We start from the raw sequence: 26,706 nt of genomic DNA, 5'->3' as shown, positions 1-26,706 counted from the left end.
AAAACAGTATTAAGTTTTATGGTCAATCGATCGTTAACACATTACACTTGTGCATGAGCCAGGGTGCAAATATTTCGGATATGGGTATCCGCTATCTGGTATATCAGAAATATCCAATCCAGCTATTGCATGTGACGAAACAGTCGTAAGTACTGGCGTTAAGGGTGATGTAATACGGCTGTTAGAAGAACATCTTAAAAAACCGCTTCAGTGGTCTGTATGTCTGCGAAATTCAAACGATCTACCCCTTGGACATCAACAAGAGTTTGCCAGTGACCAAATAAAAAAACGTGGGGGTCTTCAAAATTTTTCCTATAAAAATTTTGATTCAAAAGACTACTTTGAGTTAATTAACTAACAAGAATATAACCTTACAGAACCACCTATATTCTCTAGATTTTCGAGTGACAATCTGCGAGATTTTATTAAGAATCCTAACTTAGACCCTTTTAACACTGAGATTGAGAAATAAAACTGCCACAAACAATGTGTAGAACGATGTGTCAAGCTTGTGAAACAAGCTTCTCTAGCAGTTTGTGGAGCGTATTCGAGGGATGGATTTATAAAAACTCGAATTGATTCCAGAAAAACTATGCCTTACTGTAATGCTAAATCGGAAGACATCTTCGAATAGAATGCTTTTACCATATTTTTTTGTAATATTTATATAGCTTATTTTGTACTTTGCTTTATATTTATTTTACTATTAAAAAACTTGGGTGACGTCACGTAGACGGATAAGTTAGGCTATTTTGTTATAAAAAGAATGTTTTATTATACTTTTCTTAAGTAAAATTTTTAATTGCCTTGTGAAACCAGAAAATATTTTCCAATTTAAACCGAATTTATTTATTCAAGTTTTATAAGGTATTACATTTTCCTTACAAAAGAAATTCGCATATTAATGTATTTTTTCTAATTTTTAGTTGCCGTGGGGGGCAGAAAATATTTTTTTATTTCAACGCAATTTTACTAAAATACTAAATAGTTTGTTAGGCAACTTTTGTGAGCTATTACATAATTTTTTTCATCTGTTAACATGTTTTTAAAATATTCAATTGTCTTGGGGGGCAGAAGATATTTTCCGATTTCGAAAAAATTTTACCAGAATACTTAACAGTTGATTTGGCAACTTTTGTGAGGTATTACTTTTCCATCGCAAAAAAATTTTTTTTTCTCCTTTTTCGATGCACCCTACTCTACAGTCATTTAAATCCAATTGAAAAGCATTCATTGTTGTACTATATACTGAGTTGGCCTATGCCTCGATACCTAGAACTAAGGCTATGGGAAGCAATGGAAGACCTCGAAGTTTCACGAATATTAATAAAAGCAGTATAAGCACTATACAAGAAGAAGAAAGTAGCTATCAAAACGGGCAATAGAATATGCAGTTCATTTAAGACGAAAAATGGACTGCTACAGGGCTCTTCCATATCCCTTTCCTATTTTAAATATTCCTGGAAAAAACCCTGAAACCATGGAGAAGAAGTGCGAAGGAATGGGTATACAAATAACAAACGAATAGGCTGGAAATAGACGAAGGTAAACAAATCAAAGGAACAGACAAGTACAAGTATTTAGGTTTCATATGCCCGATTTCACCAACGATACCTAAACAGTTGCTTTATTAAGTAATTCTTATCGATAGGAACTTCTTAAGTCAATAGTTACGAACAATCGCATTTCACAACTAAAAGAACTGCTTATCTAGGAAATGCTTTCCTAGGTATTACCTAGGGTACGTTTGAACTATTTTTGATAAATAAAAAGAAGAATAAGATGACATTTCCTTACTTTTTCGATTATTTGTCATTATTGTTTGGTTTGCCAATTTGGTTTTATTCAGTTTTGTACTGTTATAGTTATTTTATTTAGTATGTAGTTAGTTATTTGTGCATTAAGTATGTATATAATAAATATAGTCTTGTATGTTATTTGTATAATATGTACAATGTACAGTGAAATGGAGGAAAAGAAAAGAGTAGTAAATTTCACATATGACGAAAAATTTAAGTTAGTTGAATTGTCATTAATGAAATAATTTTAAAATAAATAATATGTTGAAAATTGCTTTTTATTGTTAATTTGTTAATGACACACTTTTAGTTATATCAGGAATGGACTTTTGAAACACAACACTAGTTTGTTAGGTAGTAGGTAGACTACATAATTTTGTCAACAGACCTGTAAAAAACTCCAAAGGATTTTCTATATTTTCCAACACATATTATATTAATAATATAAAAGAAAATACAAAATTACAACTAATATACCTAATATTACAGAATAATAGAAAAATTAAGGTAGAAGGAAATTATTGACAAACGTCACAAGTACATTATGGTAGGGGAGCAAAGTATGCTAAATGTGCAGTCACTCGAGCGCTTTGGGGACCTATTGGGATGTGAAGAGTAGGTATTAAAATCAAAAAAAGTTAAGTAAAGTTTTCCATTTTAGCGGGCGCTCGCCATTTTTTAATTTAATTTTCCATTTCCAACAATCGTTTTTTCCGATTATAACGCCATCTATCCATAATTCAAAAAAATGTTTCGAATAAAAGTTACTTATTTTTACGTAAGAAATCCAAATCTGCAATAAAAAATGAGGGTTCCTATTTAAGATTTTAAAGTAGCCCCCCACCCCACCTCCGTAGGGGGTCGTGTTTGATACCATTCGATAGATTTTTCAAAAATATTGAATAAGTGTATTTTACAGTTTTTCGATCTGATCTTCATTTCGCGAAATATCGCGGGATTCGTATTTAAATTATTAAATTTACCCCCACCCCTCTCCGTGGGAAGTCGTGTTTGGTATCATTCGATAGATTTTTAAAAAATATTAAGCACATATTTTTTAGTTTTTCGATCTGTCATTCATTTCGCGAAATATTCGCTTTTTTCTTGTGAAACTTTGGGACCCACCCATTTCCTTATGCCCGGCTCAAATCGTCAGATTTTTTAAATATACACTCTTTTGCATGTGCTTAACTTACCTTATCTTAATCTGACAATTTCGAGTTTTTTTAAGGATAGATTTTTTTTTTCGAGCCCCCCTTAACGAACTCCCCTGTGTTAAGAGCCAATATATGGTAGAAGTATATCTGCAGGGTACCAGATTTCTCCCCATATGATAATCTGACGCGCTCGAGTAACTGCAAAAATCCCCGCTTGGGCTCCCCTACCATTAGTCAAAATTTTAAAAATATAACCTGACTGCCAACGATAAGTAATACCTAAAGTTTAGGGAGATCGAAATCCGTATCCTAACGTAAGGTATGTAATGCTTACCTAAGCGGTTTAGGCAATTATTATCGTATGGTGAAATCCGTTTTAGAGTTAGGAAGTACCTAAACCCACTTAGGTAATTCTTAAATATTTAGGTATCGTTGGTGAAATCGGGCAATAATATCAAACAAAGCAACAACTGAAGAAGATAATATAAAACATAGACTAGGACAAACAAGAGACTGCATATGAAAATTTTGAAAATTATCCCGGTATTGTTGGACAAGAACATCAGTATAAAAACAAGAGGAAGAATATGTCACACCATGACAAGAAGTATCCTGACTTATGGGTGTGAAAATTGTATAATAAATAAGTAAACCAAAAACAAAATAAGAGCAACAGAGATGGAATTTCTAAGGAAAAGCTGTGAGTACGAGCTAAAGCTAAGAGCAACGAAAAGAGATTGAATAAATAACAAAGATATTAAGAAAAGAATGGAAATGAACTCAGATATATAATAGACTACATAGAACGGAAGAAATTAACCTGGTACGGACAAGAAGAAAAGCAGACAAAAAACGTTGGATCAACAGAATAATAGAGTGGAGCCCGATACGAAGAAAAAAGAAAGGCAGGCCCGAAGATCTTTCAGAGGTGAAGTGGATGAAGCAATGGAAAGAAGAAATCTGCAAGAAGGGGACTGGCAAAACAGAAAGAACTGAAAAGAACGGTTGAGTGAAGGAATTCACTGAAAACTATGGAAATTATAAAGGATACAGGGTGTTTCTATATAAGTATGACAAACTTTGAGGGATAATTCTACATGAAAAAATGATGACAGTTTGCTCTATAAACTATGTCCGCAAATGTTTTGTTTCCGAGAAACGAGGTGTTGTAAACAAACTGGCGATTTAATGATATTTTAAATAAAAAATCATTTTGGAATTCCTCGTTCAATTTGTGACAAAAAATTTACCCTTTTTTTCATACGACGCGCCGTTTTTAATGCAAAAAATAAAACATATTAACGCTTGCAAAGTTTTAGGTTTCTATACATTCATATAAAGAAGAACTTGTCACTCCTAATTCATACATACCCAGATTGGGAGAAAAAAATTTTAAAAGAAGAAATAAATCACTTTACAATGAAAGAATAGGTACATTTAATCACTAAGACCGATGAGAATAATAATTTTAAATAATCACTTCAAATGTTCAAAATTCTCATCATTTACCTCATGACCTCATGTGCAATAAGTTAATATTATGATTTTCTACCATAAATTTAATTATTCATTTATTTTTTTATTACGTGGATAGCTACTTACCAAAATTTATGTAACGGAAAAAAAATAAAAATTCATAAATTCCACAACCAATATTTTACATATTACAATATAATATTTTACAAAGACAGCTGAAAAATACAATACTACAGCACAAAAACTCCTACATCGAAAATTATCTTCAAATTTTAACACCAACAGCAGATACCGATTATTCACTTTGGAAGGCAACTAGGAAATTAAAACAACTCAGTAAACACATACCAGCATTAAGAAATCCATATGGCTCATGGTCGAGAACAGATCAAGAAAAAACAGAGGCATTTGGAAAATATCTTGAAGACGTTTTTCAACCTCTGCCCTCTATCAGTGCTGAAGAAGATGAGGCTATCTATGAAAGTCTAACAACAATCCAACAGCCAAGTGAGCACATTAAACCAGTAACAAAAAGAGATGTAAAAAATACTATTCAATATAGATTAAAAACCAAAAAAGCTCCTGGCTATGACCTTATAACAGGAACTATCTTAAAAGAGTTACCAGATAAAGGTGTAGTTATGGTAACACAACTATTCAACGCCGCAATAAGGCTGAAAATTGTACCAACGCAATGGAAAATTGCTGATATAATAATGATTCATAAACATGGTAAACCACCTCACGAACATACCTCTTATCGTCCTATTAGTCTCTTACCGGTACTAGCTAAACTATTTGAGAAGCTATTAGCGACCAGGCTAATGAAGATAGTAACTGATAATAATCTTTTTCCGGATCACCAGTTTGGTTTCAGAGAGAAGCATTCAACAATAGAACAGGCTCATAGAGTCGTTGATATAGTAAATAAAACTTTTGAAGGAAAAAGGTACTGTTCTGCACTTTTTCTTGACGTCAGTCAGGCTTTTGATAAAGTCTGGCATGAAGGGTTGCTCTTCAAATTAAAAATGAACGTTCCTGATTCAATGTTTACTATACTAAAATCATATTTAGAAGAAAGGTACTACCGTGTCAAGCATGAAGCAGATACATCAAAAATCTACCCTATACGATCTGGAGTCCCTCAAGGTAGTGTTCTGGGTCCTATATTATATTTAATATTTACACACGATATACCAACAAACGAAAATGTAACGACTACAACATTCGCAGATGACACAGCTATGTTAGTCACAGATGAAAATCCCGCAACAGCTACCGAATCTCTTCAAAGGCATATTAGGAACATTGGAAAGTGGACAAAGAAATGGCGAATAAAGATCAATGAATCAAAATCACAACATATCATATTTACAAAATGTCGTAAAATATCGCCTAATATAGAAAAAAATAACAAAGTAATTCCACAAGGCGAAAGCGTTAAATACCTTGGTATGCACCTGGACAAAACTTTGACATGAAGAACATATATATGGAAAAAGCGCCAACAGTTAAATTTAAAATTTCGTAAACATTATTGGATACTGGGCAGAACGTAACAAACTGTTGGTATACAATACAATACTCAAACCGGTCTGGACCTATGGGGTACAGCAGCAAAATCCAACATATCCATAATGGAAAGATTACAATCCAAAGTGTTACGCTCTATAACAGACACCCCATGGTTCGTGTCAAACAAAGACATTTATTGTGATCTAGAAGTACCTACGATCAGTGAAGTGATAGTTCAGTGCAGTGTTCGGTACATAAAACGCCTAGAAAGCCATCCAAATGCCCTGGCAATAAACTTGCTTGATAATAGTCAACAAACTCACAAACTAAAACGTAAAAATCCACTGGACCTTATTTATAAATAAGTTTTATACCTCACCGTAATTGTGTTTATATTTTAGATATATGTATTGTTTGTAAATGTAAAATGTATGTTTGTATGTAGCATATTATCGGAATGTCATGTTTGTTCCATACTAGAGGTCCAGTCATTGGACTGACCTCTCTAACGTCAATTCTTTTTTATTTCAAACCCCAAAAAACGCTTATTGTTAGAATTTTTATAACTAACAGATTGCTAAATAAACGTTTCAAAAAAAAATATTTTACAAAACTTTTTTTATTCCACTTTAAAGCACATGCGCCAGTGTTAAAGCAAATTTACAGAAAGACAAAATTATTATTTAACCAAAGAGTTTTACGACATGATAATATAGTATGTATATAGTATCACTGACTATTCATAATTTTGTTGATAATTTAAAATTTTATCTTCGTCCATTTTTAAAGTAGATTGTTGACATAATGTGATACCTACGTGACAAATGACCCAAAAAAATGAACAACCTTTGTACATCGTAAAAATAATTTGTCTGCATTAATTTTGTATGAGTGATAAAAACCATAAGAATTCTTGGTGGTATTATATTTATTAGTGAGCTTTGGTTTTGTCTTTTAATCTTTATTTTGAGTTATGAATTCTCACTATAGATAGAAATATTTTTCTTATAAATAATATTAGAATTATCCAAACAAGAATTCATCCCACAAGATATTCATCTCACTATAGATAGAAATATTTTTCTTATAAATAATATTAGAATTATTCAAACAATGTCATAGGAAAAATGTTCAAATTTAATATATAAAATAAAAAAAAATGAATGAAAAAAGAAATATTTTTATATCGGCGTCCTTCAAAATTTAGCGCCCCTCAAAATTTGGCGCACCGGACCGTCGCCCGGCTCGCCCGCCCCTTTATCCGGAGCTGACCGAAGTGAACTGAATCCAAGCTGTTGGAGTATGCATATAAATAAAATATTAAATTCGTAAGGACGCGTTAGCGACATCTATCTGGACAAAGAGAAAGTTCTCTTTAAAAAATTGTAAGGAATGCAATTCAACATGCATTGGGCAAACACACCAATATCTACATAGAAGGGTTGTTGCACACACATAGTGTACAAACCAACAAAGTATACACTACAGGTTTCATTTCTTGTTATAGTGTCAACTTATTGATGAAATTGTTTGCAAAACCGCAAAAGATAATACGTTGTATTTTATAGGTTGAGAAGAATAAAAAAAACAATATTTTATGATTTCTAACTAATTAGACAAGACAATTAGACTTGACAAGAAACCATACCTATTATTAATGACCTATTAACATCAAACAACATAGATCCCCAAAAAATTTTTCACATCACGTCTCTGTTACAATTTTGCCTTTCCCAAGACTTCTTCATTTTTAACAACAAACTATACAGACAACCAGAAGAGCTAGCCATGGGAAACCCACTCTCTCCTTGGTTAGCTGATCTTTTTCTGGACTCTCTCGAAACAAAGTTTGTACACTCTCGTCCTGAAATTATACTTTGGCACAGATATGTGGATGACATTTTAGCGTTCATAGAAGGTCCTACCAATACACCCAACCACATACTATCTTTGATTAATAGTCTATACCCAGCCATCAAATTCACTCTAGAGATTGAAAATAACAACAGTATCAACTTTCTAGACCTTACTATTCAAAATACCCCGCCTAGACTTCAATTCTCAATCTTTAGAAAACCTTCACAAACCGACCACATCATTCCAAATTCATCTAACCATCCGTACCAACATAAAATGTCAGCTTTTCATTGTTACATACATAGACTATTAAACATCCCTATGTCTAATGACAACTACCATAAGGAAGTTTCCATACTAAAACAGCTAGCAGTTAACAATGGTTATTCCCCTTCGTTAATAGACAACATTTTTAAAAATAAATTACTCAAAATAAGAATAGACCAAGCCTTTAACCCAAGTAAAAACAATAATACAAACCACATTTACAGATCTATTTCTTAGTTAGGACCAATCTCAGATAAAATATCAAATGTATTATCGGACCAAGTTGATATCCTCAAAATGTCATTTAAGACCAAAAATACCATCAAATCATTATTCAGTAAAACCAAAGACAAAATTGATAAATTAAACAAAAGTGGCATTTACAAACTATCCTGTGGTGAATGTAGTACTACTATTTACCTACGTAGGTAGCACGATGAGGACCGTTTCTCAGAGAATCAAGGACCATGTGAGAACTCCAGAAAAGTCAAATTTTGGCTATCATGTTAAAACTACCAACCATTCCTTCTCTCCTACCAAAGATAGCCAAATTTTACATAACATTCCGTCTAAAAACTATAGACTAATGAATTTTTTAGAAGACCTTGAGATCTCCAAAGAAATGAAATCTAATCCTGATTTTTGTGTTACTCAGATTAATTTGAATTGCAATTATAAACCTTTATTTAAATATCTGTGGGAAACGGTAGAGTAGTGGCCTCATACAATTTCTGTCTCAAACAACTTTTCGTAACCTTTTTTAAAACTTTGATAGGTTATTTAGTAAATTTAAACTTAGGAAATCATGAGACTGGTGGCTTAGTCTGTATGTACATTGAAGCATTGACAGTTATTAACAAATATCAAAACCTTCAAAAACTTAACACATATCATTTAACAACAAAATGTGTTCATTAAGAAGTATATTTTGTGAAAAAACTTGCTTTCCATCTAAATTTACCTTCTTATATTAAACAACCGTAAGGGTATTACCTATACATAGACAAAATATACTTATTTCATCATTCAGATAATCTTGGTCACTCATTTTACCAAAAACCGGCATAATCCTGCATAATATGCACAATATTATATTATAATATTTCACGCAACATGCCAAGGTGATCTCGAAAAATTTTATGCTCAATTAAAAGAGTTGTTAATAAGAAATAATTAAGATCTAAATACTTCATATTAGGGATAAAAGAAAGTTGTGAATAAACAAGATCATTCAGAGTTTAACAAATTTAATTTTTATTCATATCTAATTTTTTAAAAAATATCTTCTTCCCTTTGTCACGACACAGTGTACATATATGTCTTGAGCCACTAAGTCCTCAGTTTAGTAGATACTTTTAGACAATTACATTATTATTATTGTATTTGTACAGACATCTAAGGTACAATTTCTATACATCAATTTTTCAATTATCCTTGTAAAATTAATTTAAACAATTTTCATTCATTTGTAATGTCAGTTGTCATATGTCAACACTGAACAGATGAAACATTTAAAATCCAACATCCAATCAATCACTGTCAGTCATTCGGCAGCTCGAATCACTTAAAAATGGTTGGGTGATACCTTTACCATGACCAAACCAAACTTTATTTTGTTTGTAACGTCTTAGTGATTGTTTTTACTGTTTTACAAGTACTATTAAAAATTAAACTAATTTTCATCAACCGGAGTTGCATAAATGAACAAATATTCCAAATTCCTTAATGAGATGAAAACACATAGAAACCGAAGTAGCCGGTACTTTTATACCTTGACGTAAGTTAAAAAAACTTAGGCATCTTTTTGCTTATTAGTTTAACTTTTTATTGTAGCATTAGCTCTGAAGATGGCTTTTCAGTCGAAAGCGCTTAGCTAAGGAAATAAATACATTTGCACACTTTAATATACTTCTTTCACTTCCTTCGTTCTAACTAATTGTCCAAATTTAACTAAACGAGGAAAAAATATTGTTCTGAAGATATTCCTTTATCGCATGGCATCTTATGTAATTTACTACTTGGAAAATAAATAAGATAAGTATATAAATGAGGAAAACATACCTCGTACAAAATTAATAAAATTTGATATCTGATGTTGCATCTTAGATTCTATACGATGTAAAGCATTTAAAAAAAAAACTTTCTTTCGTAAAACTGATAATAAAAATTACGCTGTGAGCTCGTATGTAGAGGGGATAATGAAAAATTCGCGAGCGCCAGTAGTGACAAGTTTGTAAACCTTTACTGGAAATTTGCTTTTTGACGTTCTGCATATTATAGCTTTTAAATGTCTCACGAAAGTTGTTGTATTAAAGAGTGTCGAAATACTGGTTAAAATAGTAACTGTGTATTCTACAACTTTCCTGTCTCTAAGCATAAGGTGATTTAACGACAAAAATATGAAAAAAAAGTTTTTAGGAAACGCTTTTCTTTAGTTCCGGGTGACTAAAATTATAAATATTAAAAAATCAACTAAAAAGCAAAAAATAAAAAAATTGAAAAAATCCAACACATTCGTCAAAGAAAAGCGTGGGGCGTCTTCATCGAATAAACGGTTTTCGCCCCACGCTTCTCTTTAACGAATGTGTAGAATTTTTTCAATTTTTTTATTTTTTGCTTTTTAGTTGATTTTTTAATATTTATAATTTTAGTCACCCGGAACTAAAGAAAAGCGTTTCCTAAAAACTTTTTTTTCATATTTTTTTATTTTTTACTTTTTAGTCTTACACTTTTCAAACATTAAAATATATCGTCATGTTTATTAAAATATGTATATAAAACATATGATATACAAACATAAAAAGTAGTCGGAATCGGCAAAAAATTTGAAACTTCATTGTTTATTTGTGAAGCATAACGTAAACAATTAACGTAAAGAGTGAAATTATGTATAGTTCATATCATTAGCTACAATCCGTAAAAATTTCAAATTTCTAGATTGTAAAAAACAAGAGAATTTAAGCATTTTCCATTAAAGTCGTTTTTTTTAAACAATTATTAAACATAAACAAATTTTTTTTATTGACTATTCGTGTATTGTTTCCGCGAATGCATATGTCTGCAAATTTTCATTCATTTGCATTGATGAAAAGGCAGGCAAATTGCAAAAAAGCGTTTAAAAAAAGAAGAATGTGTGTAACTTATTAAATTTAAATTAAAATACATTTTACTGCTGTCATAAACCAGACAAAAATGTTTATATCACAAATAATCATTGCCTTTCGCTTAAATTGAATGTTAAAACTTCCAAGAGGCAGGTGGCTGGCGGGAGCTGGCTTGAATATTTAATTTAATCGAAAAGCAATGTTTATATCTGTAATACACATTTTTTCTGTTTACGGGCAACTGTAAAATGTATTCTGAGTTAAATAAATTACATACATTCTTCTTTTTGTCAAATAATTTAATTAAAAAATTATTTTTGGACACCCTGTGCAAATAATTATATAAATTTTCACATTACTGAATAAAGAATTGAATTGCCTTTCAAATGAGCTATCGCATGTCCCCTATTCTCATTTAAAAAAATCATCGATTACGTCATCGCGCCCAGATGGATGACGTCACTTGTATGACATATATGCCAAAATATCGTAATTTCAAAATAAAAATCGACTTCTTTCGAGATTTTTCCTTAAAGTCGCCTTTTTACGAAATAACGAATTTATTCCTTTCATTTGCATCGTACTGTATAGTGTTCAAAATTTAAAACTTTATTGTTTATTTATGACGCATAACGTAATAAATTAACGTAAAAAGTGAAATTACGTATAGGTCATATGATTAGCTACAATCCGTAAAAGTTTCAAGTTTCTACATTGTAAAAAACAAGAGAATTTAGGCATTTTTCCATTAAAATCGTTTTTTTTATTTAAACAATTAATAAACATAAACAAAAATTTTTTGTTGTCTATTCGTGTATTGTTCCCGCGAATGCATATGTCTGCAAATTTTCATTCATTTGAATGGAAGAAAAGGTAGTCAAATTAACATCCAAAGATTTGACGCAATCTATTGTACTAAATAAATGCCTTTAAAAATCATCGATTACGTCATCGCGCCCAGAAGGATGACGTCACTAGTATGACATATATGCCAAAATATCGTAATTTAAAAATAAAATCGACCTCTTTCGGGATTTTTCCTTGACCCTGGATTGCTACACTTATTTTCTAAACTCAATCTGCTACATCGAGGTACAGTGGTACCCCAAATAAAATCGACCTAAAATATTTATATACGTATGTTTTAAGAACTTATGACAAAAACAATCTTAAGATAACATGCTAAGAATTTATTTTGTATACAAAAATATTTTATTATATTATTATTCACAAGTTTATTTTCATATTTTCTACACCCACTACTGCAAATTGGTGTAACTTACAAACAAGGTTGGGGTACAAGTGTACCCCAGGTAGCATTGTAGGGTTCAAGTCGCCTTTTTACGAAATAACAAATTTATTCCTTTCACTTGCATCGTACTGTATAAACAAATATATGAGTGTTCAAAATTTAAGACTTTATTGTTTATTTATGACGCATAACGTAAACAATTAACGTAAAAAGTGAAATTATGTATAGGTTATATCATTAGCCACCATCCGTAAAAGTTTCAAGTTTCTACATTGTAAAAAACAAGAGAATTTAGGCCTTTTTCCATTAAAATCGCTTTTTTTTATTTAAACAATTAATAAACATAAACAAAAATTTTTTGTTGTCTATTCGTGTATTGTCACCGCGAATGCATATGTCTGCAAATTTTCATTCATTTGCATGGAAGAAAAGGTAATCAAATTAACATCCAAAGATTTGACGCAATCTATTGAACTAAATAAAAGCGTTTAAAAATGGATTGATGCAATTAGAAAAAAGTAAGTAAACACAATTTTAATTTTAAAACGGTAGAAAAATTTGAGCTAAAGGATCAGTTAGCACACTCCCGAATTTTGACGGTTTTAATTTTACAATCCAATCCTGAAACAAAATTTGAATGCGTGAAGATAACGACCAATCACAGCAAACGTAGGATGCCGTTAACTGCCATTCATAAGTTAATATTTAAGAAGTATTATACTATAATTATATTAAATTATTATACTTTTTTGTGGAATAAATTTTTTATAATATTAGTTGTCAACATAAACGTCAAAATGATAAGCAAAATCTATGAATAATAAATTCTGTACTTACTGCTATTAATTATCGATTACAATCCAATTACTTCTTTACGTTGTAAATATTACACGATAAGAATTAAATAATAAGTTTGAAACAACTATTATTTGCTTTTCTACTGTCCTCTTTAAAATTCCGGCCGAAATAGGAACACTAGTCAACCGTTAGATGGCGATAGCAGCCATACCAGCGAAACTCACAGAGTATAGGCAACACTTTTTTCTTTCCAGAAAATTTCCGGTAAAAGTTATACTAGTAATTCTGTAGGAAGGTGGCGATACCAGCGAAGCTCGGAGCGGTATACGCTGTGAGCTCGTACATAGAGGGGATATTTACAAATTCGCGAGCGCCAGTAGTGACAAATCTGTAAACCTTTACCGGAAATTTGACATAAATGTCAAAGTGATTAATTTAAAATTAAAATTAAAAACATTAATTATAAAAAATATTAGTTGGTCAAAGCTGTGGTATATATTTTTACTTTAAATATACTTACGTTTTAAATACTGAATTTAAGTTTTTTTACTGTTCCGTAATATGTAATTATAAATTATTCTAATAATCTTAGCGCCATCTACACGATAATTGTGAAAGTATCCGAAGTAAGAAATTCATATTTTATCAATAGAACGTCAAAATGATTAGCAAAATCTTAAAAAAATCGATTACAATTTAATTACTTTTTTGCGTTGTAAATATTAAGCGATAACAATTAAATAATAAATTTAAAAATTACCGGTGAAAGTTGAATTAGTAATCCGCTAGGAGCGCCACCAGCTAAGCTCAGAGCGTATACTGTTTATACACTTCGAAATTACTTCCGTTTTTAAGGGTTTTTGGCATCGCTGATTGCGAATCTGACATTATTTTTTCTGAAAAAAAAATGGCGGATCCAACATGGCCGAAAGAAATTGAAAATATCTATCAAATCGCATTTTTTTTGTGAAATTTTGTAGTTTAAGGTTGCCGATTACAAATCTAAAATTACTTTTTTTTTTAAACAAAATGGTGAATGCAATATGGCCGAAAGAAATTCGAAAATGTTATTTTAAACGTATATTTATTTAAAATTTTATATTATAAGGGACTTTTGAAATTGCTGATTAAAAATACATTTTTTTTATGAAGTCCAATATTCAGAACCTATTACTTATGTACAACCGCCCATACATACTCAACAATCGCCAGAATCATGTAACATGCGTCATTTCCCACTTTTGCATTCAAACAACTGCCAGTAACACATAGGCAGTTATAGGCAGCTAAATCAAAGTGATTCCGTATCTTCTTACTATATGTTTTAAGATCAATAAACATCAGTCGCAGAATTATGCAGAATTTTGTACCTTTTCGATGTATGGTTAAATAATTTTTATGGGGAGAATTTAAATAATAATTGTAATATGTCAAAGAACACGAGACGGTAGATTTTTATGACCCTATATATGGTCAAATTTTGTAAGTAAAATAATTTAGCCGTAAGAAGTGATTCGCGGAAGAGCAAAATTTTAGTGGTAAAGTTTCTACGAACAATTTATACATTTCAACTGAACGGACTACAAACGGTTGTTTAGAAAGCTAATGTATACCGCGGTTTGATTGAACAATAGACAGTGTTTCTAAATGGTTTCCCAGAAAGAAACAGATAGTAGACATTTTTGTTTAGTTTAGGAAAGAGGGTTGTCCGATTTTAGTGATTTTTTTAATATGCTATAGCCTTATTCTTCAAGAATATCGATGTAATAATATTGTGGCTAAACAGATAAGTGTCATTGTATACCAGGTGTAACAATGATAGTGTGTTTTTCCTCAAAGGTTGGAACGCCCTCTGGAATATTCTAGCGTATATAAAATATTGAAATTAAAACTGAACTGTAGCCTTAGGCTTTCATAACATTATGCTTTTTGATTCATGCGCTTATGTTTGATAGTAAAAAAATTAGGTACTTTAACAACTAGCAACGTTCTTCATCAATACAGGGTGTTTCTAAATAAGTGAGACAAACTTTAAGGGGCAATTCTGCATGAAAAAATAATGAGCGTTTATTTTATAAACAGATGTCCGCAAATGATGCGTTTCCAAGATACGGGATGTTGAATTTTTTCTTACAAACTGATGATTTATTTATTGCTCTAAAACCGGTTGAGATACACAAATGAAATTTAGTAGGTTCTAAGAAGTGGTTATTGCGCATTTTTTGACATACAATTAAGAGTTTTATATTCACCATTGGCGTGCTTACGGGTCATATTACCCGGTCTAATTACCCGTATGCACGCCAATAGTGAATTTAAAATTCTTAATTGTGTGCCAAAAAATGCGCAATAACTACCACTTAAAACCTACCAAATTTCATTTGCATATCTCAACCGGTTCTAGAGCAATAAATTAATCGTCAGTTTGTAAGAAAAAATTCAACATCCCGTGATCTCCCGTGATCCCGTGATCTCGGAAATGAAGCATTTGCGGACATATGTTTATAAAGCAAACGGTCATTATTTTTTATACAGAATTACCCCTTAAAGTTTGTCGCACTTATTTAGAAACACTCTGCATTGATGAAGAACGTTGCTAGTTGTTAAAGTACTTAACTTTTTTATTTTAAGTTTTAATTTAAATATTTTATATACGCTAGAATATTCCACAGGGTGTTCCAAACTTTGAGGAAAAAATACACTGTCATTGTTACCCCCGGTATACAATGACACTTATCTGTTTAGCAACAATATTATTACATCGATATTCTTGAAGAATAGAGCTATATCATGTTAAAAAATCACTAAAATCGGACAACAGGTTTAGGATATATGAGACATTAAAAATGTCCCATTTTTAAGATGGTGCGTTAATTTTGATACTTAGTGTAGATTGTAAATAAAATTAAGTTTAATATCTCCTGGAAATTGACAAGAAAGAAATAAAAAGTAGGGATATGATGTGTGGAGAATGCTTGTTATTGGTTATGAGACTGATGGAAGGAGAATAGAGTGGTGTTCGTGTTCTTTTTCACTTTCTCCGCCGTTCAAAATAACCTCGGACATGGCTCACTTGTTCCTGAGTTATGAACCAGAATACATCCAGCCTGATCCTTATACCTGCATATTACTACTCTACAATAGTATGAGAAAACAACTGTAAACATGAAAATCCCTAGATAGGAACTTTTTTCTCCTCATGACCATGTATTCAGCATTTGGAACCACTGTGGCGTCGTCCGCATAGCATATTATTTTAAGCTGTTTTTCTCTTCTTTCGTATTTTTTTACTTTATCGTACTATATACGTAGTATAGTATAATAGATAAAGTTATAGGATCGTGCAAAAAAAATTTTTTCAGATTTCACTTTTTTTCGACGTTTTGAGTCCCCCTGAGTCTAAAAAGCAAATAAAAAAAACATGTCGGAAGTATGTACGTACGTACGTACGTATGTACGTACGTACGTATGTCGCCACCGCCCAGCAAAAACTACTGGACCGATTTTGATGAAATTCGGTATGAGTAAGTTTAAGAGAATTTTGTCGAGAAACTAAGCTTTTCAAAAAAACCTCTCAAAGGGGGGCCGAAATAGGGGGGTTATTTAGGGCCCATTTTAGCAAATTTTGACCGAAATGAATAAAATTCAACTCAAAGTAAGCTCATCGATAGGTAAATAAAAATACGGAATTTGACATTTCCAAATTCAAAATGGCGGCTAACATGGCCGACCGCCCACCCGACACATTTCCCTATCTATCTAAAAACTTGTTTAAGATAAGTTTAATTTGAAAAATCTTTATATAGCCTAAAGATGGGGCTTATAAGAAGGATGTTATCGTTTTTCAGAAAAAGTTACGGGTTGCCTATATTTAAGGGGTCAAATTTTGACATAAATTTGAACTAGATTTTCTCAAAAAGGGCTCCAAGGAATTTTTTTATTTTTTGATATATTTTTGATATCCTATCAGTAAATTGAATGACATTAGTCATATATCTTAACTCCCCATAGGAGGGGAGTTATGAATTTTTTATAAAAAAATATTCGAGTGCCCGTAACTTCCTTCTTAATAGAAACTAAAATTTGAAATTTTGCAGACATATATGGTACTTTATTATCTATTATCACAATAAATTTTACCAAAAATATGGCTTCCGGTTGAACTGGAAATGAATAAAAAATCTTAATTTTTTTAGATACTCCCTGTATATTTTAACATATTTTGAAAGAATGCAAAATTACCTTTCCAATGACATAAAATTCATTGCTGTAGCTCAAAAACTCGAAAAGTTACGGTGAATAGAAATTTTGCTATAATCTTATGTGTGTCCTCTCTCACGCGTTCATAGCAGAGCATTATTGTAGGGCAGTCAATGAGGGTATTTGGCTCCGAATTCCATCCTACTACATTGATGTACTTGATATTTTCACAGTAAGTAGGAAATAGCTCAAGAAACAAAATCTACCCTATATACTATGGCGCTTTTATCTTGGGGCGGTTCCCACTTCTTCAAGGGGGTGGAAAATTTGTTGGTCAAAATAAGCACGGAAGTGGCTAAAGAACCTATTTCTAAGCAAAAACTGGTCTATACTTTTTTTTGAGAACTCAATACTTTTTGAGTTATGCGTAGTTGAAAATTGGCCATTTTCATTGAAAAATGACACCTTTTCGGACGGATTTTTTGTGAATACCTTAAAAACTATGCATCGAACTAAAAACACTATATAAAACATTTTTTAGATTATAAATAATAAAGAAATTCGTTCCTTCGTAAATGTTCTATTTATAATACAAAAAGAGATATGGTAGGTGAAAATAGTTTGTTTTTTGGTGCATGCTCAAATTGGTGTATTCAACTTGAAATAACAGAGGAACGGTAGTTTTTAGGTGTATAATGCTACCAACACCTTTTGTAGTGTTTGAAAAGGCCTTTAAAACGAGCACCGTTAAATGTCGCTTACTTACAAACTAAGCGAGATATGGTGCAAAAAAATATATGACTAATGTACTTTAAGGAAAAATGAAAAGTATATACATTTAACTCCCCATCCACCATAATTTAAATGCATTGTTTTCCTTCTACAATACCTTTTAATATATATAGTGTTATTTCTACTTTCAAAAAGTTGAACGGGTTTAAAATGAATGGTTTTTGTAAAAAATGTGATCAAATTATAGAATGAATTTTTAAATTTTCTTAAAAATCTTCCTTTTTCTCCATGTAATTCGAAAATAAAAATATTTCACCCCTGAGAAGTGGTGGGAACTTCCCCCATGATAGAAGCGCCATAGTATATAGGAGAGGATAATATGGGAATCAATATAAACGGGGAGGATCTGAACCACCTAAGATTTGCCGATGACATCGTTTTAATATCTGATAGAGTTGATAAAGCTACAAAAATGCTGCACACGCTCTATAAAGTGTCAAAAACAATTGGTCTTAAAATTAACACCTCAAAGACAAAATTTATGACCAACCTTGTAGTCAGCGATAAAATTCAGATTGGGAGTCATAGCATCGACCAAGTAATAGCTTACAAATATCTAGGACATGAGATTCGCTTAGGCCGAGATAACCAGACAACTGAAATACAAAGAAGGATAGGTCTTACATGGGCTGCCTTCGGTAGATTAAATAACATTTTCAAGTCTAATATTCCAGTTTGTTTAAAAAGAAAGGTCTTTGACCAGTGTGTTTTGCCGGTTCTTACATATGGTGCAGAAACACTAACTCTGACAAAAAGAACAATAAATAAAATAAGAGTTACACAACGCGCTATGGAAAGATCAATGTTAGGTATTACCATCAGAGATAAAGTACCAAACCTAGAAATAAGAAGAAGAACAGGAGTCACGGAGGCAGTTGAAAGAATAGCCATGGCTAAATGGGCTTGGGCAGGACATGTTGCCAGACTGACGGATGACAGATGGACCAAAAAGATTCTGGAATGGCGACCAAGGCAGGAGGCATATCGAAGCAGAGGACGACCACCGACTAGATGGACGGATGATATCAAGCGCATCACCACAAATTGGATGCAAGAAGCTCAAGATAGAAATAGGTGGAAATTTTTACGGGAGGCCTACGTTCAGCAGTGGACAAATATAGGCTAGTTGATGAGTATATAGGATAGACTTTGAATTAGCAGATTGGGCTACTCCCAAAATTTCATTAAAATCCATGCAGTAGGATAGAATTTGGAGATAATATCTTGTTCTTAATCTCGCGCATTGACTGGCGTAATCGAAATAGAATGAAATGCAAATATTGTAAACTATTAATTTCTCAGAAAAATGAACTAATTTGAAATGAAAGTATGACTATAATATTCTATTGATTTATGCAATAATCTACACATCTATAGTGTGTCCTCGAAATATGGCATCGAACATTTTCTCAAATGCAGGAATTAATGATGCGTAGAACCATAAAATACTTCTAAGTACAGTAGGTGTTTCTAAAATATCAAAATAACGAGTAACTTTGTTATTTTTATAGAATATAGAACAGTATCTAGTACCATAACGATAATAGATCGGTACGATAAAGTTCTCGGGCGGCCCTTCCGTCCAGCGTTTTTAGTTCTTACTTAGTATTCCGTATAATATTATACAGTATAATCTTAATAGGACAATAGGTATATCTTGATTAGTAGATCTGGGAGGGTATAATATGAGGTATATTTCCTTTTATTACTTCTTTTGTTTTCAACTTTTACCATAGTATATTTTAAAGCCATGAATTTAGTAATAGTAATCTTCTTCTTCTTTAAATGCAAATCCACTAATGGATGTTAGCGATCACATTTTCCATTAACTCTCTGTTTCTTGCAATATGTATCAGAGATTGTATGTCGTTAATCCCTGTCCATTGCTTTATGTCTCGGAGCCAGGACATTTTCTTGCGTCCTATTCCTCTCTTGCCTTCAATTTTACCCTGGAATATAAGTTGTAGGAACTGGTATTTTTCGTTTCGCATGATGTGACCCAAATACGCCGTTTTTCTTATCTTGATGTTTTCGAAAAGCTGGCGTTCTTGGTTGATTCTTTTAAGGACATCTACATTTGTGCCTTTCGCCGTCCATGGTATCTTTAGGATACGGCGATAAAGCCACATTTTAAAGGCTTCTAACCTGTTTATATCCCTCGTTTTGAGTGTCCAGCCCTCTATACCATATAGCAGCACCTACCACATATAGCATTTAGTAAACCTTAGTCTCAGAGTAAGGTCGAACTCTCAGCAGGTCAGTACCTTCCTGAATTTTACGAAAGCTTGTCCACATCCTTACGATGCCCAGTCTTCAAAAAGCCACGTTTCCAGGTATTTAAATTTGCTCACTCTTTCAATGGACTTAGTATTCAGTGTTATGGTGGATTTTTCAAATGCATCGAAGTTTCTGGAGATGATCATGAATTTCCTCCCGACATCATTCTCCGATTATAGTGACAAGTTGTTGAAGATCTGCTATGTTGTCACAAATTAAAACAGCATCATCAGCATATCGTATGTAGTTGATCAATACTCCATTCACTTTGATTCCCATCTCTGCATCTTCCAAATACTCTTGAAATATGGCTTCCGAATAAATGTTAAATAAAAGAGGAGAAAGCACACATCCCTGTCGAGCACCCCTTCCTATATGTATGGGTTTGGATATAGAATTTTCTATTTTTAATTGTGCTGCTGATACCAGTACAAGTTTTCAATGCATCTTATGTCTTTTTGGTCTATATCAAGCTTCTTGAGGATCTGCATTAACTTGTGATGTTGGATGTTGGTAATAGTAATACATAGTATTATATAATTACTAGTCAACAAATAAAAAAAAAAGTTGCGACTGATGTCAAAATGGCTGTACCGGGGAGTTTAAAGCGTCTTTAATGCGAACTTTTACCATAGTATATTTTAAAGCCATGAATTTAGTAATAGTAATACATAGTATTATACAGGGTGTCCAGAAACTCTACCGACAAACGAAGGCAGAAGATTCTTCAGGTAATTTTAAGACATTTTGGCCCAATTCGCTTAGTCCGAAAATGCTTCCTAAGGGAGCTAGAGCTCTTTGAAGATGGCGTTTTGTAATTAGTTTTTCTTAAATCCCTTCAGAACGCTTCTATATAGAAAAACAAAAATAGTTGCGCGTACTTACCTTCCAGAGATAACTCTATTCCATCCATTGCGAATTTCTGGTACCGATCATAGGCGTCCGTTTTGGGTAGGGCAACGGTTATTTTATCGCCTAACTTTTTTGTCTTTAATTTTTAAGCATTTTTGACTCAGAATTATTAAACTGTGAGGTATTTTAGTACTAAAACGTACTCTTGCTTTAAGTCGATAGGATACATCATTTTCTAGAAAAATCGATTTGAAAATTATTCGTTTCTTGAATTTCAAAAAAAATTTCAAAAAAAAACTATTTAGAAAGACGAAACCTGGTACATTTATTTATATTCCAGAGATGAAGCGATTTCATTAATTGCGAATTACCAGTATCGGTCATAGGCGTCCGTTTTGGGTAGGTCAACAATTATTTTATAGCATACATTTTTTGTCTTTAATTTTTAAGCATTTTTGACACTAGATTATTAAATTATGAGGTATTCGAGTACTAAAAGTTACTCTTGCTTTAAATTGATAAAATACATAGTTTTTTTTTATTATTTTTTTTTTATTTTTTTTTCAAATTCCAAGAACAAAAAACTTTCAAATCGATTTTTCTGGAAAACGGTGTGTCCTACCGACTTAATCAAAGACTACCTTTTAGTACTAAAATACCTCACAATTTAATAATCCAGTATCAAAAATGCTTAAAAGTTAAAGGCAAAAAAGTTATGCGATAAAATATTCGTTGCCCTACCCAAAACGGACGCCTATGACCGGTACTAGAAATTCGCAATGGATGGAATCGATTCATCTCTGGAAAGTAAATATGTATACCAATTTTTGTTTTTCTAAATAGAAGAATTCTGGAGATATTTAAGAAAAACTAAGTACATGACGCCATCTTCAAAGAGCTCTAGCTCCCTTAGAAAGCATTTTCGGATTAGGTGAATTGGGTTAAATTATCTTAAAATTATCTGAGGAGTCTCCTGTCTTCGTTTGTCGGTAGAGTTTCTGAACACCCTGTATAATTACACTACTCAACAAATAAACAAAAAAAAGTTGCGACTGATGTTAAAATGGTTGTAGAGGGAAGTACTGAATGTGAATTCAAACACCAAAATGTTCCACCACGTATATATTTTGAGTAATCTTCTTAAAGTGCCGCGAATTTCTGCGTAGGCGTCCACCGTACATAATCTGGTCAGGTGAAATGTTAGATTTGGAGTTATAGAATGCATCAAATATTGCAGTTTATTATAAAAATTCCTTATATACTATATACACATAAGTTTAGAACTAGAAACAAAAACTATAGTAAGATTTTGTACACAATTTTGTGTATATCCAAATTTTCACATAACACTATTTGGATTAACACAAACACACATCTTATCCTGCATAGTAAAAAACGAGGATAGCTCCTGGTTGCGGTTCCTAAATATTCTAAGTTGTATTGGCTAGTAAATTCCATTTAACAAAATCCATTATTGTAATCTAGAACCTAACGGTTAAGCAAAGTCTCATGTAACTCTCAGGGTCTCGAACTAAATCATGTAATTTGGATTGTTGGAGGCAATAAGGGAATAATGTGCTTTTTCATCGCTTTCGGGAAAATAATAATCATTATTTTCTGATACATCGTCAGGTTCACTTTTATCACCATACATTTCCAAATCTTTCTCTTAATTTGCCGAGGTCCTGGAACTGGTAAATCTTGTCCATGAAAAACTGGTTTTATTGCTGAGTTAATATCTGGATATTCAATTTTATGCTTGCTCTTCCTTGAAAACCCATACACTATTGTCATGCATGAGTAACAGTCGTTAAACTGGTTTAGAACTATATACATTTAAATGGGTAGGTTTACTGATTAAGGACTACTTTTGGTTAATTTTTTTTAAATGTTAATGTGTTATTCGTAGACATTAGATATCCCAGTGTTGCCAAATTATGCAAACTTTTTAGGAAAAACGTTAATTTAATAAGATCACGCCCCGATATATTACAAATGACTGTTTTAAAAAAATTTTAGTAAAATAATCATAACTTAAAAATCATAACTCATTTTTTTTTTTTGAAAAAATCATACGTGTTAGGAACTTGTTACTATCATAATCATATTCAGAGAGCAAAAATTGACAAAAAACAGCATATTGCATTCGAGTCGCAGACTGGTTGTAACTAGTGTTATCAATGTATTTCAAGAATAGAAAAAGCTATTTAAAATTATGTGATCATGCTAATTTTCAGTTCTTAGCCACGTCACTTACATAAATGTTTTGAGACTTTCTTAGTTTTTTTCTTTCAGTTCGAATTAATTTATTCAGTATACCAGCAGGTTCACTTGTCTGATTCTTTAGTTAAGATATTTTACATGAGTTATTCAAGCTTTTAATAGGATAGCTACTAATAGTATAACTATGAGAATAATTTACTATAGAAACTGTCATCAATAAAATCTATAAAAGTAAAAACTGTCAAAATAAATTAACTTTTACAAATACCTGCTGATGCTAAAAGACATTAAAACGAAAATGAACAAACTATACAACTTTTCTTTTGTTGGTGATTTTCCCATGTTTGACTCGTCAGATCCTGGTAAATCTATATTTGCCCTAGGTACGTAAAGGTTTTCTTTATCCTTTTAAGTTCAAGAACAGCAAATTCACTGTATGTGGAATAGCTCATACCATAATTGGAGAAAATATATAAATATAGATATTTTGTAAAACAATAATAATTGAAATTTACAAAGCTGATGTGCGTCGAGACCAACGATCTGTCAATACTGGTGGAATGGGCATGAAGCGAATTTAATGCGGCCAGGATGAGAAAGCCAGGTCAGGGAAGGAGGGAAGATAATCGCCATCTTTTGTAAACAAAAAAATCGATAGTGGTGGTCAAGGTTGCCAGATTGGGGTTATTTTCCTACAATTTGGAGTAATTTGAAAGCGTCTAGAGGAATTTTTCTAAGCAGAAATGGTTGATAATCGAAGACAATAGGACCTATGAATTATTTTCAGGGCCCTCTGTTGATGAGTAGTATAATTTTGGTTTACTGTCCTCTACATTTGACTACTAATTTATTAAAATACGGCCAAAATTTATATTTGGGGGATTTAAGCTTCAATTTAAGGGAATTTCATTTTCTAAGTGGGGATTTTTTAAATCACATCTGGCAACTCTGGTGGTAGTTGTAGCATATAATATTCTCTGACAAAAAATTCTCTGTCTCTCTAGGACCTTTCTCTTGTATTCTGGCCTCAATCTCGCTTCACTGTTTGAATGGGACGGGGCCATTCCATCATTATTGACAGTTCGTTGGTCGAAACTCTCCTAAACATAAAGTTAATAAACTGAGATTAAGAACAATACACTCAACAATATCAAAAATATATTCACGACTTACCCTTCCAGCAGAGCAGTTGTGTTTTTCTGATTATCAATAGTGTATGCTTTTTACCAAGATACTAATTAACGAGTGTTAAATTATTGTTTGTGGCAATAAATAGTAACAGTTCAGTAGAAGGTAACATTTGTAGGTGAATAATGGTATACTTTCTGTGTAATAAATATCTTTTAAAATCGTCAAAGCTTGTGATTTTAATAACAAGAATCGCAACATGTCCAACAAACCATCTCACAATATATAGCCTATCACCACCAACCAACCGCAGTGGACTTCTCAACTTCAATCACACAACTCATCATCTGTTAGGATAACACCCCGTCAGCTCTATCCTGCAGCTACTAAAAATGCTGCCCATTCTCCTACATACTCTCGTAACCAAGCCATCGTAATATATAGTATATTATGCAACGAGCATTTAATGATGGTCATTATGACCATCATTATGACCAAGCGAGTATGAGGGATACGAAACGAGCCGCCTAGCGGCGAGTATCGTATAGAGTACGAGCTTCATAATGATAATTAAATTCAAGTTTTATACACGATTTTTCCTATGATCATTCACAACAAAATATATATTCACATTAATTAATTTTGTAAAGCAAACAAATTAAGTAGTTTGTCAGTTTGGCAGTTTGTTTTCATATTGAGAACTGTTAAATATGTATTTGACTCGCCATTACTCACTGCGCGTGTGCCAATGAACTTCATTATGATACAGGTACCTGGTGAATTCATAATTAATATATTAAAGCATGAGAATATAATTAGTATATTGTATAACAAGTGAGAAAAAAGACATATTTCTCACGAGCGAAGAAGTTTTTTGGCACGAGCCGAGGCACGAGGTGAGGGCCGCAAATCAAGCGAGGAAGACATATGTCATTTTCTCATGTGTTGTACACTGTACTTTTTCTATGGATGCGGTTTTGTCAAGAGTTCAAACTTCAGAATTAAATAATTTAGGTGCTTTTAGGTATATTATACGCATATATATATATATATATATATATATATATATATATATATATATATATATATATATATATAAAACAGATGAAATAGAGAATGTGGAAAAATCCCCTTACGAACAATTCACACATCCACCATTTCGGGTTGGGAAAAATTTTTTGAATAGAATCAAAGATCCAAACACCAGTTCTTAGAAATGTGTTTCGCCCTCTTCAACCTCTCTGGGCTTATCAATAAAGATGAGAGGTTGAATATCTTTAGACACATTCCAATCAAAAAACAACATTCGAGACCTAGACATAGAAGGTGCGTAAATCTACGGCAAGTCCGACAATGACAGTCTCAAGTTTTAATTCCCTAATTACTTAAAGTAAGTAAAATATATGTTTAAAAACATGAGATGTAGATCCTTGAAACACACTCAGTGATTTTTAAGTAAGGGGATTTTTCCACATTCTCTATTTCATCTGTTTGATTTCGTACGAGTGGTCGTCAAACCATTAACCTTGGATCTTTTGATCACTGAGTGTGTTTCAAGGATCTACATCTCATATATATATATATATATATATATATATATATATATATATATATATATATATATATATATGTATATACAAGCTGTACGCTCCCGAGGAAGCTGAAGCTGTTTTCACTTGAAGATCCTTTTTGTGGGGGATCATCCCATTCTGACTTTGGTTTTACAATTGCTGGTGTGACTTCGCTGTTTCCACTACCTTTCTCCATTCTTCTCTCTCTCTGATTTTGCTTCCTATATTTCTAATTTCCATACTTCTTAAGTCTTCTTCCACTTGTTGTCTCCATCTGAGTTTAGGCCTGCCTCTGGTTCTTGTACCTGGTGGTATCCATTCGGTTATAACTCTTAACGGATTGTTCTTCTCTCTTCTCATTATGTGTCCATACCATCTAATTCTCTGTGCTTTTGTTGCTCTTACTATGTTCTCTTGACCCATCCATTCTTGTATTTC

The 26,706-nt window shown here is 32.2% G+C and overlaps 2 protein-coding genes across 3 annotated transcripts in view; one reads left to right on the top strand and one right to left on the bottom strand.

The window, feature by feature from the left end:
- LOC114337914 (probable cationic amino acid transporter) overlaps window positions 1-26,706 on the bottom strand; it is a 1,427,575-nt gene that overhangs the window by 877,077 nt on the left and 523,792 nt on the right. The gene's annotated exons all lie outside the window — the stretch shown is intronic.
- Window positions 23,800-26,706, top strand: part of LOC126878891 (uncharacterized) — a 32,190-nt gene continuing 29,283 nt past the window's right edge. For both annotated transcript variants that reach the window (XM_050641787.1, XM_050641786.1), the window contains exon 1: window positions 23,800-23,952. In XM_050641787.1, coding sequence (XP_050497744.1) covers window positions 23,844-23,952 — 109 coding nt within the window. In that variant the 5' untranslated portion in view covers window positions 23,800-23,843. The remainder of the gene's footprint in view (window positions 23,953-26,706) is intronic.

This window comes from Diabrotica virgifera, chromosome 1, assembly GCF_917563875.1.
Source record: "Diabrotica virgifera virgifera chromosome 1, PGI_DIABVI_V3a".
Classification (NCBI taxonomy): domain Eukaryota; kingdom Metazoa; phylum Arthropoda; class Insecta; order Coleoptera; family Chrysomelidae; genus Diabrotica; species Diabrotica virgifera.
This window is presented reverse-complemented; position numbering and strand designations above follow the sequence as displayed.